The sequence below is a fragment of the Podarcis raffonei genome, chromosome 13 (assembly GCF_027172205.1).
Source record: "Podarcis raffonei isolate rPodRaf1 chromosome 13, rPodRaf1.pri, whole genome shotgun sequence".
NCBI lineage: Eukaryota > Metazoa > Chordata > Lepidosauria > Squamata > Lacertidae > Podarcis > Podarcis raffonei.
The window spans coordinates 37345643-37361366 of NC_070614.1; the positions used below are offsets into that span (position 1 = coordinate 37345643).

At 44.5% G+C, this 15724-nt stretch overlaps 2 protein-coding genes across 2 annotated transcripts; one reads left to right on the plus strand and one right to left on the minus strand.

Annotated features, from left to right (window-relative positions):
• Positions 1-6188: 6188 nt before the first annotated feature.
• Positions 6189-7214, plus strand: LOC128398891 (galactoside alpha-(1,2)-fucosyltransferase 2-like). Its single transcript, XM_053360156.1, has one exon. The coding sequence runs from the start codon at positions 6189-6191 to the stop codon at positions 7212-7214; it is 1026 nt and encodes a 341-aa protein (XP_053216131.1).
• Positions 7215-12543: 5329 nt separating this feature from the next.
• On the minus strand, positions 12544-13452 carry LOC128398892 (galactoside alpha-(1,2)-fucosyltransferase 2-like). The gene has a single exon (XM_053360157.1). It carries the CDS (start codon positions 13426-13428, stop codon positions 12544-12546), a length of 885 nt encoding a protein of 294 aa, XP_053216132.1. The 5' UTR covers positions 13429-13452.
• Positions 13453-15724: the final 2272 nt, after the last annotated feature.

Sequence of the window (15724 nt, forward strand, 5' to 3'; positions counted from 1 at the left end):
TGTTGGACATGCAATAGGGATAATGCTTCTCTAAAACATGTTTTTTCATTGTCCTTTATTGAAAGATTTTTGGCAGAAAGTAACTGAAACTATCAACAGAACTGTAGGGAACAACCTTACATTTTCAGAGCAAAACAGCCTCTTGAATTATATGCCCAGCACATGGAACCTTAAATAAGGACAATACGAGTAGACTCTTACCACAGCAAAAAGACTGATACTGATGAATTGGAAAAATAAAAATGTGGCTCCCTTCTACGATTGGATTGAAGACTCATACAAACTCAAAACATATGAACAACTTGCATATAAATGCAGACTTGCCATGGACAAATTCAATTAGATTTGGAATCTGTTCTTACAGATACTGTAATAGGTTAAGATCTGGTGAAGTATAATAACAACCTTGTAAAGTATACAGTTTTGGGTTTCCCCCCTCCCCCCTTTATTTCCCCTTCTACCCGGGTTCTGTTTCTCTTTTTCTTTCTGTCTCTCTTATTTATGTCTCACCATGTTTAGTGCACATATAATTATGTACTTTTTGAACTTTCAATAAAGATTTTTACAAAAAAGCTGGCAGTCCTTTTCACAGGTCTTTAAAGTGCATGTGATCATTGTGTGGAGGATACAGTGAGGGCAAAAGATAGAGTGAAGGCCATATGTTGATGGGGGAGGGGGTCTGCTGAATAGGACACAGTTTCATTCACACAATGGACCCCTGTAGGGCGCTGTGGCCACAAACCTGGGGCCTAGCTGCCCACCTGGCTTCTCTCTCTAGCTGCTCCTGCCCTCATTCCTCTCAACCATTCATGGTTGGTTGGTTGGCATCCATCTGTCTCAGGAGACAATGGAGGAGTGTGCCTTTGTGGGTGAGGTCAAGCTGTTGGATGGTTGTAGTGCCTGTTGTGCCTATAGAAACCAGTGCGGGAGAGACATGTTTTGTTGCAGCTGGGGCAGATGAAGGCGTCCAGTTGCGTTATTGCAAATGCACCATGATCTTTCTTCTCTCTGCACTCCTCCCAGTGGTCTTTTTTCCTCGTCACTGCTATGGATACTAGTTAATTAGCATGGCCAATGAAGTTGCTCTGTGCCATGGAACAAATGGGCTCTCACCTAGCAGTAAGGTATGAGCAGAGCTGGAAGCATGCTGGAAGTTGGAGACACAGAGACATGTTTGCTCTATACTGGCTCCAAGGCTGTGATTTATGAAGAAGCAAGATCCTTTGGGGTGTTCATGTTGGAGAAAATTTAAAGGGGTTGTTAGACTGGAGGTATCCCTCACAGAACCCAAAAGAAAAGGATTTAGCTTCCAAGTGAAAAGCTAGGTCTTTACTGAGATACAAATGGACATAGGAACAATCTCAAATATAAGAAAGAGGCTGCAAAAAATCATATCCCAGGCAGGGTTTCTTATATAATTCCACATTACACATGTGATTTCTAGTCATCAAAGGATCACAGCAATCTTCTCATATCAGTCACAACCCATTGTCATCATTCTGAATCATTTAAAATAATTTAGCTTATCACTTCAGCCCTCATCATAATATTACGTGATTCTATATAATCATTTTTCAGTGTCTTTCTTTATTAAGACTTACTGATTTTTCTATTTATTAAATGCTTTCCAAGATCCTGTTTCCTCTATCTACAAAAAATAATTAAGATTAAGCACAGTTGTCATGCCTAGCTGATTCTCTTTTTATGCATACAGCAGTCACCATAGAATTTATCCATTTATTGCTTTCAGTGTTCTGGAATGAACATCCACTACAAACAATATGTGAAAACAACTTGTTCTAGGTAAAAGCCCTTTTCAATTTAGCCAGGCCATGGGCTAATAATAAACAAACAAACAAATAAATAAATAAATCAAAATAATAAAGTTTTATGGAATTATTTTCTCCATCACTAATGCTGTGAACCCCTACTTATTAAGTTCAGGTATAAGGTAAAAGGTAAAGGACCCCTGGATGGTTAAGTCCAGTCAAAGGCAACTATGGTGTTGTTTCAGGCCGAGGGAGCCGGCATTTGTCACAGACATCTTTCTGGGTCATGTGGCCAGCATGACTAAACCGCTTCTGGTGCAACGGGACACCGTGATGGAGTGCATGGAAACACTGTTTACTTACACTGGCATGCTTTCAAACTGCTAGGTTGGCAGAAGCTGGGACAGAGCAACAGGAGCTCACCCCGTCTTGTGGATTCGAACCGCTGACCTTCTGATCAGCAAGCCCAAGAGGCTCAGTGGTTTAGACCATAGTTCCACCCACACATTTATACATGCGTAAATGAAACCATATATCTTAAAGACACCACAGTCTCCACCAACCTTCATTCCTATATACTGCTGTATTCTACCCCTAAAATCCTGAGCTGCATAGAGAGATTGCATACCCTCCAACATTTCTCTGATGAAAACAGGGATGTCCTAAGGCAAGGTGGCTCATTCTGGGATCAAATCAGAAACTGGGATGGCTTCTGTAAATCTGGGACTGTCCCTGGAAAATAGAGACGCTTGGAGGGTCTGAGATTGCAGGGAAGCTAAGTGTATTTTAAATTCTTTATGTACTGAACCCTGAGCTTTGCTCTTTGTGGTCCATTTCAAGGGGTGACATGTCCCATTTTGCTGCCCCACCCTGCCATTGCCTCACCACCCACCCCACTGGCTCCACCACCAGCAGAGAAGTAGCACCACCAGCAGCATCAATTTCCCGTGAGATTGCTCTGGAAACCAGTGCCAATGGCAGGGGTCCTTCTCCGCCAGCAGCGAATGCTGCGGGAAAGGTGGGCTACACTCTGCCTCATGGGTGGGGTGGGGTGGGCCTGTCTGTTTCTAAAGTGTCTAGTTAGGGCTTGTTGGAGTTAACTGTACACCAAAAGATTCCATGACCTTTCGCGATTTCATTCCAACTTGGGGGACATGGGGCTCTCTAGATGTTGTGGACTACAACTCCTATCGGCCCCAGCTAGCATGGGAGATGGCTGGGGATAATAGAAGTTGTAGTCTGGCATATTTGGAGGGCTACAGGCTCTCCCACACCTGCAGTAGAAAGAGTGTCAGCAACATAGGAAACTGTGTTAACCTGAGACAAATCACTGGTCCATCCAGCTCAGCATGGCCTATATTGATTGGCAGGGCTCTCCAGGGTTTCAGGCAGGGAACATTCCCAGCCCTACCTGGAGATGCCTGGGATCAAACCTAGGACCTCCTGCAGGCAAGCAGATGCTGTACCACTGAGCTGTGGCCCTTCCCCAATCTGCTGCACCAAACATCTAGACTCAGCATATTATTTAGAGCTGCCAGCTTATAGGAAGTGGCAAACTGCACCCCATCTGGTTGGATCGTGTGCCCCTCTTTCAACTCCCCTTCAAGCCAAACTGTTTTCTTTGTCACACAACTGGGCAACTTTCCTGGCTGCAGTATCCCTCCAGTCTGTTTGTCTGCCTATCACTCTCTCCTTCTTCAGCACTTGTCTTTGGCTCTAGCCCAGATAGCTTCTGCTTTGGTACCTCTTCACCAAGTATCCCACACACGGGCATCCTGTTCTACTAGAGCTTGGGGCTCATGTGGGAAGTGGAAGCGGGCAAACAGAATCTCTTCTCAGAGGTTGTGGAATTCAGGACCACGGACAGCTCCCCTTGGGCTGGCTGAAGTTCTTCCTATCTAACTTGCAGAGAGGTGATGCCTCAGCCAAGAGCTGAGGTCACATGACAGCAGGGATGCCAATTTGAATAAAATATTGGGGGGACCCAGGTAAGCCTGCCCCACATAACTGATCACATGACATGGTGCATGCTCACCATTTGAGTGGCAATGTCCATTAACTTTGGGAGGCCTCTAGGATATTTTATTGGGGCCCCCGAAGACTTGTCGCCCCCTAGGAGTTGGCTCCTATGCATGATAGGATATAGACTGGCAAGGCCTGTGCTGTAATTGCCCCCACCCCACCCCTTGAAGAAGCTGAGTGTGCTGAGTCTGAGGAAGGTGGGAAAGGTCATATTCTTACACTGGGAGTGCCCAGGAAGAGGTGGTTAGGATTCCCCTATGAATACGGCAGCGTGTATTTCTTCCACATCTCTATGTTACTCAGGATAATATGACTGGGTAGCTTTGGGTGTAATGACACTGGGTGTATGGACCCAACCATCTTAGTTTCCACTTCTTCCTTTCTATCTCATTATATTGAACCACTCACTCATGCTCCTCATTTTTTTCTCTGCCTTTGAGAAGGACTGCTTTGCATGCAGAAGGTCTTTCAGTCCCTGGTATCTCCAGGAAGAGCTGTGTACCACTGCCACTGTACCACTGTGTACCACTGAAAGTCACTGCCAGCCAGTGTAGACAACAGAGGAATGAGTCAGTATGTGGCAGATTCCTATCTTCCTAGAATGGACCTTTTCTGTGGTGGCTCCCCATTTGGGGGATGCTCTGGGACCTGTCACCTTCATTACATATATTTAGGCACCAGGGGAAAACGTTTCTCTATAAGCAGGCCTTTGGCTGATTAAACACTCTATGGCCTATTTCACGTGTTTGTGGAGGGCTACTAGACATCTTAACAAACAATCCTAAGCAATTATATAACTCCTGTGTTCAGATTATAAGATACACCGTTTGAACAGGAGGACTTCTTGTTTTTGCTCCAAGTGCAGGCAGAAAGCAAGTGGCCAAAGGGCCTCAGGCAGTTCTGAAGTCGGATGCATGTATCTGGTGTGCAAAATGGCCATTTATGATTGCTAAATTATGATCTGCAAGGGTTTCTGCACAAGTTTTATGACAGGTCTGTAGAAAAGCAGTAACTTCCTTGTAAAAATCTTGTTAACATGTCAGCATTTTAATACCTGTGGCTTTTCCTTATTCTTACTCAGGCGGGGCAAGTCCCACAGGAGGGGTGCAACGCTACAGGGAGGCAGATAAAACCAGATTCGCTTTTTTCTGGAGTCCTGCCCACATTTCTCAGAACACCCCTGGAGACTGGTTGCAACTTAGAGCTCCAGGTCAATTCTTCCCTGAGACCAGGTGAGAAGCATTGCGGGGGTATCTCTTTGCGTGCACGCTCTCTCTCGGTGTGGGTGTGTGCATGGTGGGGGGGCACCAAAACACATGCAAGAAGCAAGACTAGGTGGTGGAGAGATGGAACAGTGGAGGGGATGGAGAAGCAAAGGTCCCTCCCCTCTCCCCACCACGAGCAACAGAACATGGGAAAGTTGGATTCTTTGCTGGGAACTGGATGGACAGATAGAATAGAACCAGATATCAAGGTGCTATGAAGCAAACAAACATTTGTGGATTAGGCAGCAGTTCCTACAGAAAAAGAGAGGATCTCCTCATTTATTTCCAGGAGCTGCCAACATCACAAAAGTGGAAATGACTATTATGGAGGAAGAAAAAGAAATGGGAAATGATTGCTAACAGAACAATGACAGTGTTATATCCTGGGATAATCATAAAGGGTATCTGGCTCCTTATAAGTCCTCCATTGCTTCAGTGACCAAAGAATTAGACTTTAACTTAGATGGATAACTAGGAAATTGTGACTCCTGGGAATTGAACCATGTTTCAATATACCCGAATGTCATCAAAAGTGGCAGAATACTTTCTTAAGAACAAGGAAATGAGAAGACAGGAGGCCTCCCTTTTTGGCATTTACAGTTAATAATGTCTTTGGTTATGCAAATACATTGAAAAATTTTAGACAGAAAGACTAATTTCAAGAAATTAGCAACAATCAATTTAGAGACAAAGTTGATGTAAAAACCCACAAATTTCCAAAAACACAGTTAGACTACATATGTGAGGAAATGGGAGAATGGTTTGCATAGTGTAAAGGGTGGGTTTACTTTAAGTATTCTTCTAGGCATTTGTGTGGTGGCTTTCAGGCTTATTAATTCAATCTGGAACTTGATACACATTTACCTGGGAGTAATATACATTGAAGTTATGGACATGTATAGCATAAAGGGTCACATTGCCATCTAAGTCACTGCTGATGTACAACAGTGGTTGTGTTCTGCATGTTGATCTTACCTGTCTTTTAATCTTACTTTGCCCTTCCTTTAGGTGTTCCTATTGTGCAGCTATGGATCTCCCCCAAAGATGTTCCTTCAGCCAACCTGCCCTCTTATTCTTTTTGTACTTCTTTGGCCTCCTGTCCCTCTCTACAATCTTGCACCTGTATGAGAAGATGCCATATCAGCAGTGGAGGATCAACTTCAAGAATTCATCTAATTTCCCAGGGATGGGAGCTCGTGCTTCCCTCACCACCACCACCACTTCTTCTCAGTCATACTATAACACCACTTCTTCCAGGTCATCTTCTAAGATCATGGATAGTGGTATATGGACAGTGAACTCCATTGGCCGTTTGGGAAACCAGATGGGGGAATATGCCACCCTCTATTCCTTAGCCAAGATGAATGGACATCAAGCCTACATCTGTCCCGCCATGCACCAGTACCTCTCACCAATATTCCGGATCACTTTGCCTGTGCTCCATGCTGAAGTGGCTAAAAAGATCCGCTGGAGGAACTTTGGTCTGCATGATTGGATGTCAGAGGATTATAAACACATCAAAGGCAAGTACGTCCGTCTGACGGGCTACCCATGTTCTTACACCTTTTATCACCATATCCGCCAAGAGATACTTCAGCAGTTCTCCTTCCATGACCACATCAAGGAAGAAGCCAATCAATATCTTCAGAAGCTAAGAGGGCAGCGCCAGGAGGTGACATATGTTGGAGTGCATGTCCGCAGAGGGGATTATGTCTATGTGATGCCCAAGATCTGGAAAGGTGTGGTGGCTGACAGAGGCTATTTGGAGAAAGCCATGAACTATTTCAGAGAGAAGTACCCCAATCCCATCTTTGTGGTGACCAGCAATGGGATGGAGTGGTGCAAGAAAAACATCAATGCCTCCAGAGGGGATGTTTATTTTTCTGGGGATGGGCGAGAATCCTCTCCAGGGAGTGATTTTGCTCTCCTTGCTCATTGCAACCACACAATAATGACAATTGGCACTTTTGGCATCTGGGCGGGTTACCTGGCTGGTGGGGAGACCGTCTACTTGGCCAACTACACCCTCCCAGACTCTCCCTTCCTTAAGGTCTTCAAGCCCTGGGCAGCCTTTTTGCCTGAATGGATTGGGATTCCAGCAGACCTTTCCCCTCTGCTGCCCAAGAATTCTTCCCAAGTCCAGAAGCCAGAAGCTTGACCAAATAGTTGCTGATTCAGGTCAAATTAGATACTGTTGGAAGGACTTGCCTGGGCACTGATTCCACAAAGCATGGATGTGAGAGTGGTCACCAGCACTCCTGACAGAGGGCTCAAAGACCTAGCTTGGTCAAACCCATTGATTCCACCTCTTTTAGACCTCACTTTGCAGTATGGTGAAGAGGTTGGGACATAACTGTATTCTAAGCCCTTCCACCATGAAGTACTTAGTAGCAATATGGACACAGGCACCATGGACATAACTGCACTTTGAAGAGGCTTCCTTTCATACTAAAGAACATTGGGAACTTTAGCTCTGTAAGTGGGCTTATTGAGCCCAGGAGCATCTACTCTGACTGCCAGTGGGTCTGCAACATTTCAGGTCAGAGAAAAGTCTGCTTTAGCCCTAATCCCAGATATGTTTCAACTGGGAATGCAATGGCTTGAATGTTGGAATTTCTTCCTGCAAAATATTTGCTCTAGTATTAAGAATGATGGACAGTGATGGGGCTCTGTGGAAAAGGCAGAGTGGGAAATACAAGTGTAGCTTGCCCCCCCCATCTGAACTCTTTCCTCACCATGATACCCCAAGGTCCAGAACAGGGTAGCCAATATGTTGGCTTCCAGATGTTCTCAGACTGCAAGTCCCATCATCCTTGGCCATTGGCTACGCTGGTCAGAGCTGATGGGAGTTGGAATGTTGGCAACACCTGCTCTAGACATTCCTGCATCCCACCTTCAACTGCTTTCACTATATTCGACTCACTGCCACTTGGTCCCTTAAAAAGCAGCATGTCCTTAGTTGTTAAAGGCACAGAACCACTATCCCATTTATTTATTTTTAAAGGATGTATTGTCATTCCGCACCACTCACTCTCAATCCAAATGTATATCACTATGGGCAGGTGTGTCCCCCCATCTCTCTCCTGGCAAAAATATCTTTTGATAAATATATTTGTATTTTCCTGGAGCTGCTGCCCAGCTGACTTGGTTATGCAGGTTGCTCCTTCCCAGTGTTGTTTTGAATGCAACCGAGCCATAGTATATATCAATGGTTCCCAACTCTTTCAGGCCACACCTGCCCCATCACCCACCCCCTGGTTCCAGAAACTCATCCACAGTGCCCCCCTACCCTGTCCTTTAAAAAGGATGATTCAGAATAGTAGTTTGCACAACCCGCAAAGGAATAATAATAATATATTATTATTATTATTATTATTATTGTTATTGTTATTATTATTATTACCCTGCCCACCTTGCTGGGTTTCCCCAGGAAGATAACAACACAATAAATCTATAAAAAAGCAGTTAATTTCACATTTAATCACAATCCAATGGAAACTATTTAGTTTAATTAATTCAACAAAACTGGTGGATTTCGTCCGCTGAAACCAGATATTGCACGAAAAGTACTTTTATGCATTTGTATTAATGAAACAATAAGGGTGAAGGAAATTCATAGCATGATATATTTCTATATACCTACTTACAAAACATGCCCACAGAGCTGAGCCACCCATGAGGCAAGGAGAGGCGGCCATCTTGTGTGGCAGGATACACAGGGGGCAGTAGATCCGGCCTACAAGAAACGCATCACCACCTGCTGCCGTCATCACAGAGACAGGAACGGCTTCAGCACTCTCCTTGGAGGCCGGATTTGTAGCCTCCTCAGCAGCCGACCCCCATGGTGACTGTACTGCAGCCTCTCAGCAAATAGGATGTGCTGCTAGCTTCCTCCCATCCCTAGAGAGGAAACAGTTGGAGCTGTTCTCTAGGGTCTTCTGGAGTCTGCACCTCCCTGTCATGATTCAGAGTAGCCCATCCCAAACCCTCCAATTGTCCCTATTTTCCAGGGACATCCCTAATTTAGAGAAGCCGTCCCGGTTTCTGATTTGATCCCGGAATGTCCCCCTTTTCCTTAGGATGTCCCTGTTTTCATTGGATAAATGTTGGAGGGTATCTGACCCGCCCAGAGCCGTTTGAAGGCAATCCTGTATAGGGAAGCGTTTTTTATGTTTAATGTTTTATTATGTTTTTACATATTTTGGAAGCTGCCCAGAGTAGCTGGGGCAACCCAGTAAGATGTGTGGGGTATAAATAATAACATTATCATTGTGGAATGGGACAACCCTGTTTTCCTCAGAGAAATGTTGGAGGGTGTGCCACCCCCCCCCCTTGATTTTGATTTCCACTTCAACCACTGCATAAAGTTGATTCGATCCATCACTTTGTTTCTGATAATAGATATTCACTCCTCCTTTGTTCCCAATGTAGATCTTTGATCATTCTTTTTCCCCCTGGCAGGGGAGATGCCGTTTTGTGGTTTGCCTGAAGTGTGAAAATGTCTTTGGCTGGTCTGGTAATACTGATAAAGAATGTTAATAACAAAAGCCTATTTCAGATAGCCTGAACCTGATTTTGAATTTTGGAAAGTATGTGTTTGGAATCGTGGAGGGAAGGGAGCCTGGTCTAAAAACCAGATAATTGGACTTTACATGCAGGTCATCATCAAATCCCATGTGTGGCTGTCTCCAGGGACAAGCTTGCTGGAACAGGGTTTGCCGGCAGAGGGCGATCTATACTCCTGTATGACATATAGTCTCTATACACTAAGTTCTATCAGAACTATCTGTTGTACCATCCTACTTTGTGTAATAACATTTTAGATTTGTCAAAGTGTTTTATACTATTTCATATTTCCAGGCACCCTGATGTGATGGGAACGCCCTCCCATCAGATGTCAAGGAAATAAACACCTATCTGACTTTTAGAAGACATCTGAAGGCAGCCTTGTTTAGGGAAGTTTTTAACGTTTGATGTTTTATTGTATTTTTAATATTCTGTTGTGAGTCGCCCAGAGTGGCTGGGGAAACCCAGCCAGATTTGCGAGGTATAAATAATAAATTATTTTTATTATTATGTCAAGATGGATATCATTTCACTGAAAATGTAACAAAGATATGTACCCAATACCATACAATGAGCAGAGAGGAAGAGCTTTAAATTGCCTTCAGATTTTCTTGTGGCGGTGCAACAGAGACAGAGTTGGCGAAGCAGATCACTTCATATGCCAAGGTTAGCTGCAAACCTACTGGCTTCATTACACAGGAGCCAACTCCTAGGGGCCGTGGGGGTTTTGGCCCCCACAATGAAATATTTGTGGGGGCTGGGCTCCCACAAAGTTTGGATTTGATATCCCGCTTTATCACTACCCTAAGGAGTCTCAAAGTGGCTAACATTCTCCTTTCCCTTCCTCCCCCACAACAAACACTCTGTGAGCTGAGTGGGGCTGAGAGACTTCAGAGAAGTGTGACTAGCCAAGGTCACCCAGCAGCTGCATGTGGAGGAGCGGGGAAGCGAACCCGGTTCACCAGATTATGAGTCCACCGCTCTTAACCGCTACACCACACTGGCTCTCAAGTTGATAGGCATTGCCATTCAAATTGAGTGTGTGCACTTCATCATGTGATCAATTGTATAGGGCAGGACTTACCTGGGCCCCCACAATATTTTATTCAAGTTGGCACCCCTGCTTCACTCAATTTAGGTTTCCATACAACACAACTTAAAAACAATTCAAATCTCTCTTTAGTCTTGTCAAGGTCCTGATCCGTATGATATCCAAAAATATGCCAAGGCATATTCTGAGCCCTGGGATGCGGGTGGCGCTGTGGGTAAAAGCCTCAGCGCCTAGGGCTTGCCGATAGAAAGGTCGGCGGTTCGAATCCCCGTGGCGGGGTGCGCTCCCGCTGCTCGGTCCCAGCGCCTGCCAACCTAGCAGTTCGAAAGCACCCCCGGGTGCAAGTAGATAAATAGGGACCGCTTACTGGCGGGAAGGTAAACGGCGTTTCCGTGTGCTGCGCTGGCTCACCAGATGCAGCTTTGTCACGCTGGCCACGTGACCCGGAAGTGTCTCCGGACAGCGCTGGCCCCCGGCCTCTTGAGTGAGATGGGCGCACAACCCCAGAGTCTGTCAAGACTGGCCCGTACGAGCAGGGGTACCTTTACCTTTACCTATTCTGAGCCCTGGCTGAAGATTCTGGAGTTAAAGCTGATGAAATTATTTCTATGCTCTACCCGGAACACCAAGAAGGCAACAATAATGGTGGCCTCAAGTGGGGGATCTGCTTCCGACGTGCCTTCAAGGCATAGTGCGCATGCACAGTTAGAGCACACCCCAGATTCCTCCTTTTGAATTTGGCTGCGCTGTAGCTTTACCTCTCCTGCACCTGACAGTCAAGGGGAAGACAGGTAGGCTTGGCCAGAACTGCTTCATGGGCAAAATGAGGAGGCTCAGAAATACTTGTTTTGTTAAGCTTTTAACAGATTGTCTAAAACTTCCCTGACTCTCCCTTTTTAGGCTTAATGTTCATGGCTCTTGGAGGAAATGATTAGCTCCTTAGTACTGATCGCTTTCTTGCTACACTACTGAAGCTTTTTTTCATATCGGCAGGAAAGTAGGTAAAACCCACAGGAACCATGACTGGTTTTGCTGCCACCTCCACTCCTCACAGCATGACTATGCATGCCAAAAAAGAAAAGAAAAGAAAAAGCCAGTCTGCAACATGTCCAGATTCCCCCTCCCCTGATTGGCTAGGGCTTTCCAAACCTCATGCTCTTGATCCATGATGACCTACTGTCATCATAGAGCGGTCGCATCGGATATCCCATTTTGACCCATGTCCAGTTTCCTCTGCCTATTGGTCCATGGTGGCCTACAAATATCATAGGATGCTCACATGATTCCCCAGTGTCATGGCAATCCACCAGATCAAGACTCCCAAGGCATGATATTGTGTGATGTCTTCAATCAAACTCGGAGGCGGGGGGGGGTTTAAGAATTTGGGGAAGCAATCAGATTACATAGGGGGCACTAAGAAGCAAGGCAGCAGTAGGGAGTTCTGGAAGTGGGTCTCTCTGAGCGCATTATTGACAATTGACCAGGCTAGAAACCAAAGCAAAACATCTTCCTTGCTTTGTATTGAACGTTTTCCTGCTCTTACTCCTCACAAAGCCTATAAATAGAGAGCTAATAAGGGGCGAGATAAAGTTCTGCAATGGAACCAGGGAGGGAATAAATGGTGCCTGTGTACATATTGCTGATAAGTGCTTGGTGGTGGAAGGGCTTAGAATATGGTTTTGACCCAGCCTCTTCACCTTACTGCAAAGTGAGGTCTAAAAGAGGTGGAATCAATGTGTTTGACCAAGCTAGGCTTTGAGTGCCCAGTCAGGAGTGCTGGTGACCACTCTCACATACATGCTTCATGGAATCAGTGCCAAACAAGTCCTTCCAACAGTATCTAATTTGACCTGAATCAGCAGCTATCTGCTCAAGCTTCTGGCTTCTGGACTTGGGAAGAATTCTTGGACAGCAAAGGGGAAAGGTCCGCTGGAATCCCAATCCATTCAGGCAAAAAGGCTGCTGAGGGCTTGAAGACCTTAAGGAAGGGAGAGTCTGGGAGGGTGTAGTTGGCCAAGTAGACAGTCTCCCCACCAGCCAGGTAGCCAGCCCAGATGCCAAAAGTGCCAACTGTCATTATTGTGTGGTTGCAATGAGCAAGGAGAGCAAAATCCCTCCCTGGAGAGGACTCGCGCCCATCCCCAGAAAAATACACATCCCCCCTGGAGGCATTGATGTTTTCCTTGCACCACTCCATCCCATTGCTGGTCACCACAAAGATGGGATTGGGGTACTTCTCTCTGAAATAGTTCATGGATTTCTCCAAATATCCTCTGTCAGCCACCACACCTTTCCAGATCTTGGGCATCAAATGGACATAATCCCCTCTGCGGACATGCACACCAACGTATGTCACCTCCTGGCGCTGCCCCCGTAACTCCTGAAGATATTGATTGGCTTCTTCCTTGATGTGGTCATGGAAGGAGAACTGCTGAAGTATCTCTTGGCGGATATGGTGATAAAAGGTGTAAGAACACGGGTAGCCTGTCAGCCGGACGTACTTGCCTTTGATGTGTTTATAATCCTCTGACATCCAATCATGCAGACCAAAGTCCTTCCAGTGGATCTTTTTGTCCACTTTAGCATTGATCACAGGCAAAGTGATCCGGAATATTGGTGAGAGGTACTGGTGCATGGCGGGACAGATGTAGGCTTGATGTCCATTCATCTTGGCTAAGGCATAGAGGGTGGCATATTCCCCCATCTGGTTTCCCAAACGGCCAACGGAGTTCACTGTCCACATACCACTATCCATTGTCTTAGAGGATGACCTGGAAGAAGTGGTGTTATAGTATGACCGAGAAGAAGTGGTGGTGGCTGTTAGGGAAACAGGAGCTCCCATCCTTGGGAAACTGGGTGCATTCTTGAAGCTGATCCTCCACTGCTGATATGGTATTTTTTCAGACAAGTACAAGAATGTAGAGAGGGACAGGAAGCCAAAGAAGTATAGGAAGAATAAGAGGACAGGTTGGCTGAAGGAACATCTTTGGGGGAGATCCATAGCTGCACAATAGGAACACCTAAAGGAAGAGTAAAGTAAGATGAAAAGACAGGTAAGATCAACATGCAGAACACAACCACTGTTGTACATCAGCAGTGACTTAGATGGCAATGTGACCCTTTATGCTATACATGTCCATAACTTCAATGTATATTACTCCCAGGTAAATGTGTATCAAGTTCCAGATTGAATTAATAAGCCTGAAAGCTACTACACAAATGCCTAGAAAGATACTTAAAGTAAACCCACCCTTTGCACTTCGCAAATCCTTCTCCCATTTCATCACATATGTAGTCTAACCGTGTTTTTGGAAATTTGTGCATTTTTACATCAACTCAGTCTCTAAACTCATTGTTGCTAATTTCTTGGAATTAGCATTGAAATTAAATTTCTGCCTAAGATTTCTAATTTATTTGCATAACTAAAGACATTCTTAACTGTAAATGCCAAAAAGGGAGGCCTCCTGTCTTCTCACTTCCTTGTTCTTAAGATAGTATTCTGCCACTTTTGACCACATTCAGGTATATGGCAACACAGTTCAATTCCCAGGAGTCACAATTTGCTAGATGTCCATCTAAGTTAAAGTCCTCTTCTTTGGTCTCTGAAGCAATGGGAGATTCATAAGGAGCCAGAAACTCTTTATGATTATCCCGGGATGTAACACTGTCATTGTTCTCTGAGCGATCATTTCCCCTGTTTCTTTTTCTTTCTCCATCATGATCATTTCTACTTCTGTGATGTTGGCAGCTCCTGGAAATAAATGAAGAGATCCTCTCTTTTTCTGTAGGAACTGCTGCCTAATCCACAAATGTTTATTTGCTTCATAGTACCTTGATATCTGTTGCCTTTGCCCCAAGGTGGTTGTCACCTATGGAAGCTAAGTCCCAGAAAAAGCTCAATATGGAGGCCAAATGGCCAAAATATTGGGAAATTTTGGAACAAGAAGGTGACAGATTGAAACTGCAGAGTTTTGAGAAATTAAAAGACAAAGTGCGAGATTGGCTTCATTATTATCAAATAAGAGAGGCCTACAATTTGGATAAAAAAATTGGCTTCCAGGTGGAGAAATCAAAATTGGAAACAGAACTGTTAGAACCAAAAACTAAGATTTTGTCAAAGATGTATAACTTGCTGTTGAAATGGAATACACAGGATGAAACGGTTAAATCAGCAACGATTAAATGGGCGCAGGATATAGGTCATAACATTATGTTTGCTGACTGGGAGCAGTTGTGGACCACCGGAATGAAGTTTACGGCATGTATTGCCTTAAAACAGAATATTATGAAAATGATTTATAGGTGGTACATGACCCCAGTTAAGCTTGCAAAAATTTATCACCTGCCTGACAATAAGTGCTGGAAATGTAAAGAAGCTGAGGGAACATTCTTTCACCTTTGGTGGACATGCCCAAGGGTCAAGGCTTACTGGGAAATGATATATAATGAACTGAAGAAGGTATTTAAACTTACCTTTCCTAAGAAACCAGAGGCCTTTCTTTTGGTCATAGTTGGCCAACGGGTGCCAAAGAAAGATAGAACATTTTTTATGTATGCAACAACAGCAGCAAGAATACTTCTTGCCAAGTATTGGAAGACACAAGATCTATCCACCGTGGAGGAATGGCAGACGCAAGTGATTGACTACATGGAGATGGCTGAAATGACTGGCAGAATTCGTGACCAGGGAGAAGAACTGATCGAACAGGACTGGAAAAAGTTTAAGGACTATTTACAAAAATACTGCAAAATGTTTGAGTGTTAATATGATGTGGGAAGTGAAGGTAACAGGGTTTGTGTGATTTGGTTAAATGTGAATGAAAAGAAGAATGTTAAAAAGGACAAGGGGTTATGAACAGAACATTATTATGTCATAGTATATAAGATGAGGTATGGGCTAAAACAATGAAAAATTGGGACATAATATTTAGAAGAATATAAAATTAAGTATGGTTTAAATAAGGTTTTGAACTTGCTGAATTTGATTGGAACAAAGAGGAACACAAAAAAGGGGGATGTGAGGAGGTTAAGACAGAGGGGTATGGAATTTT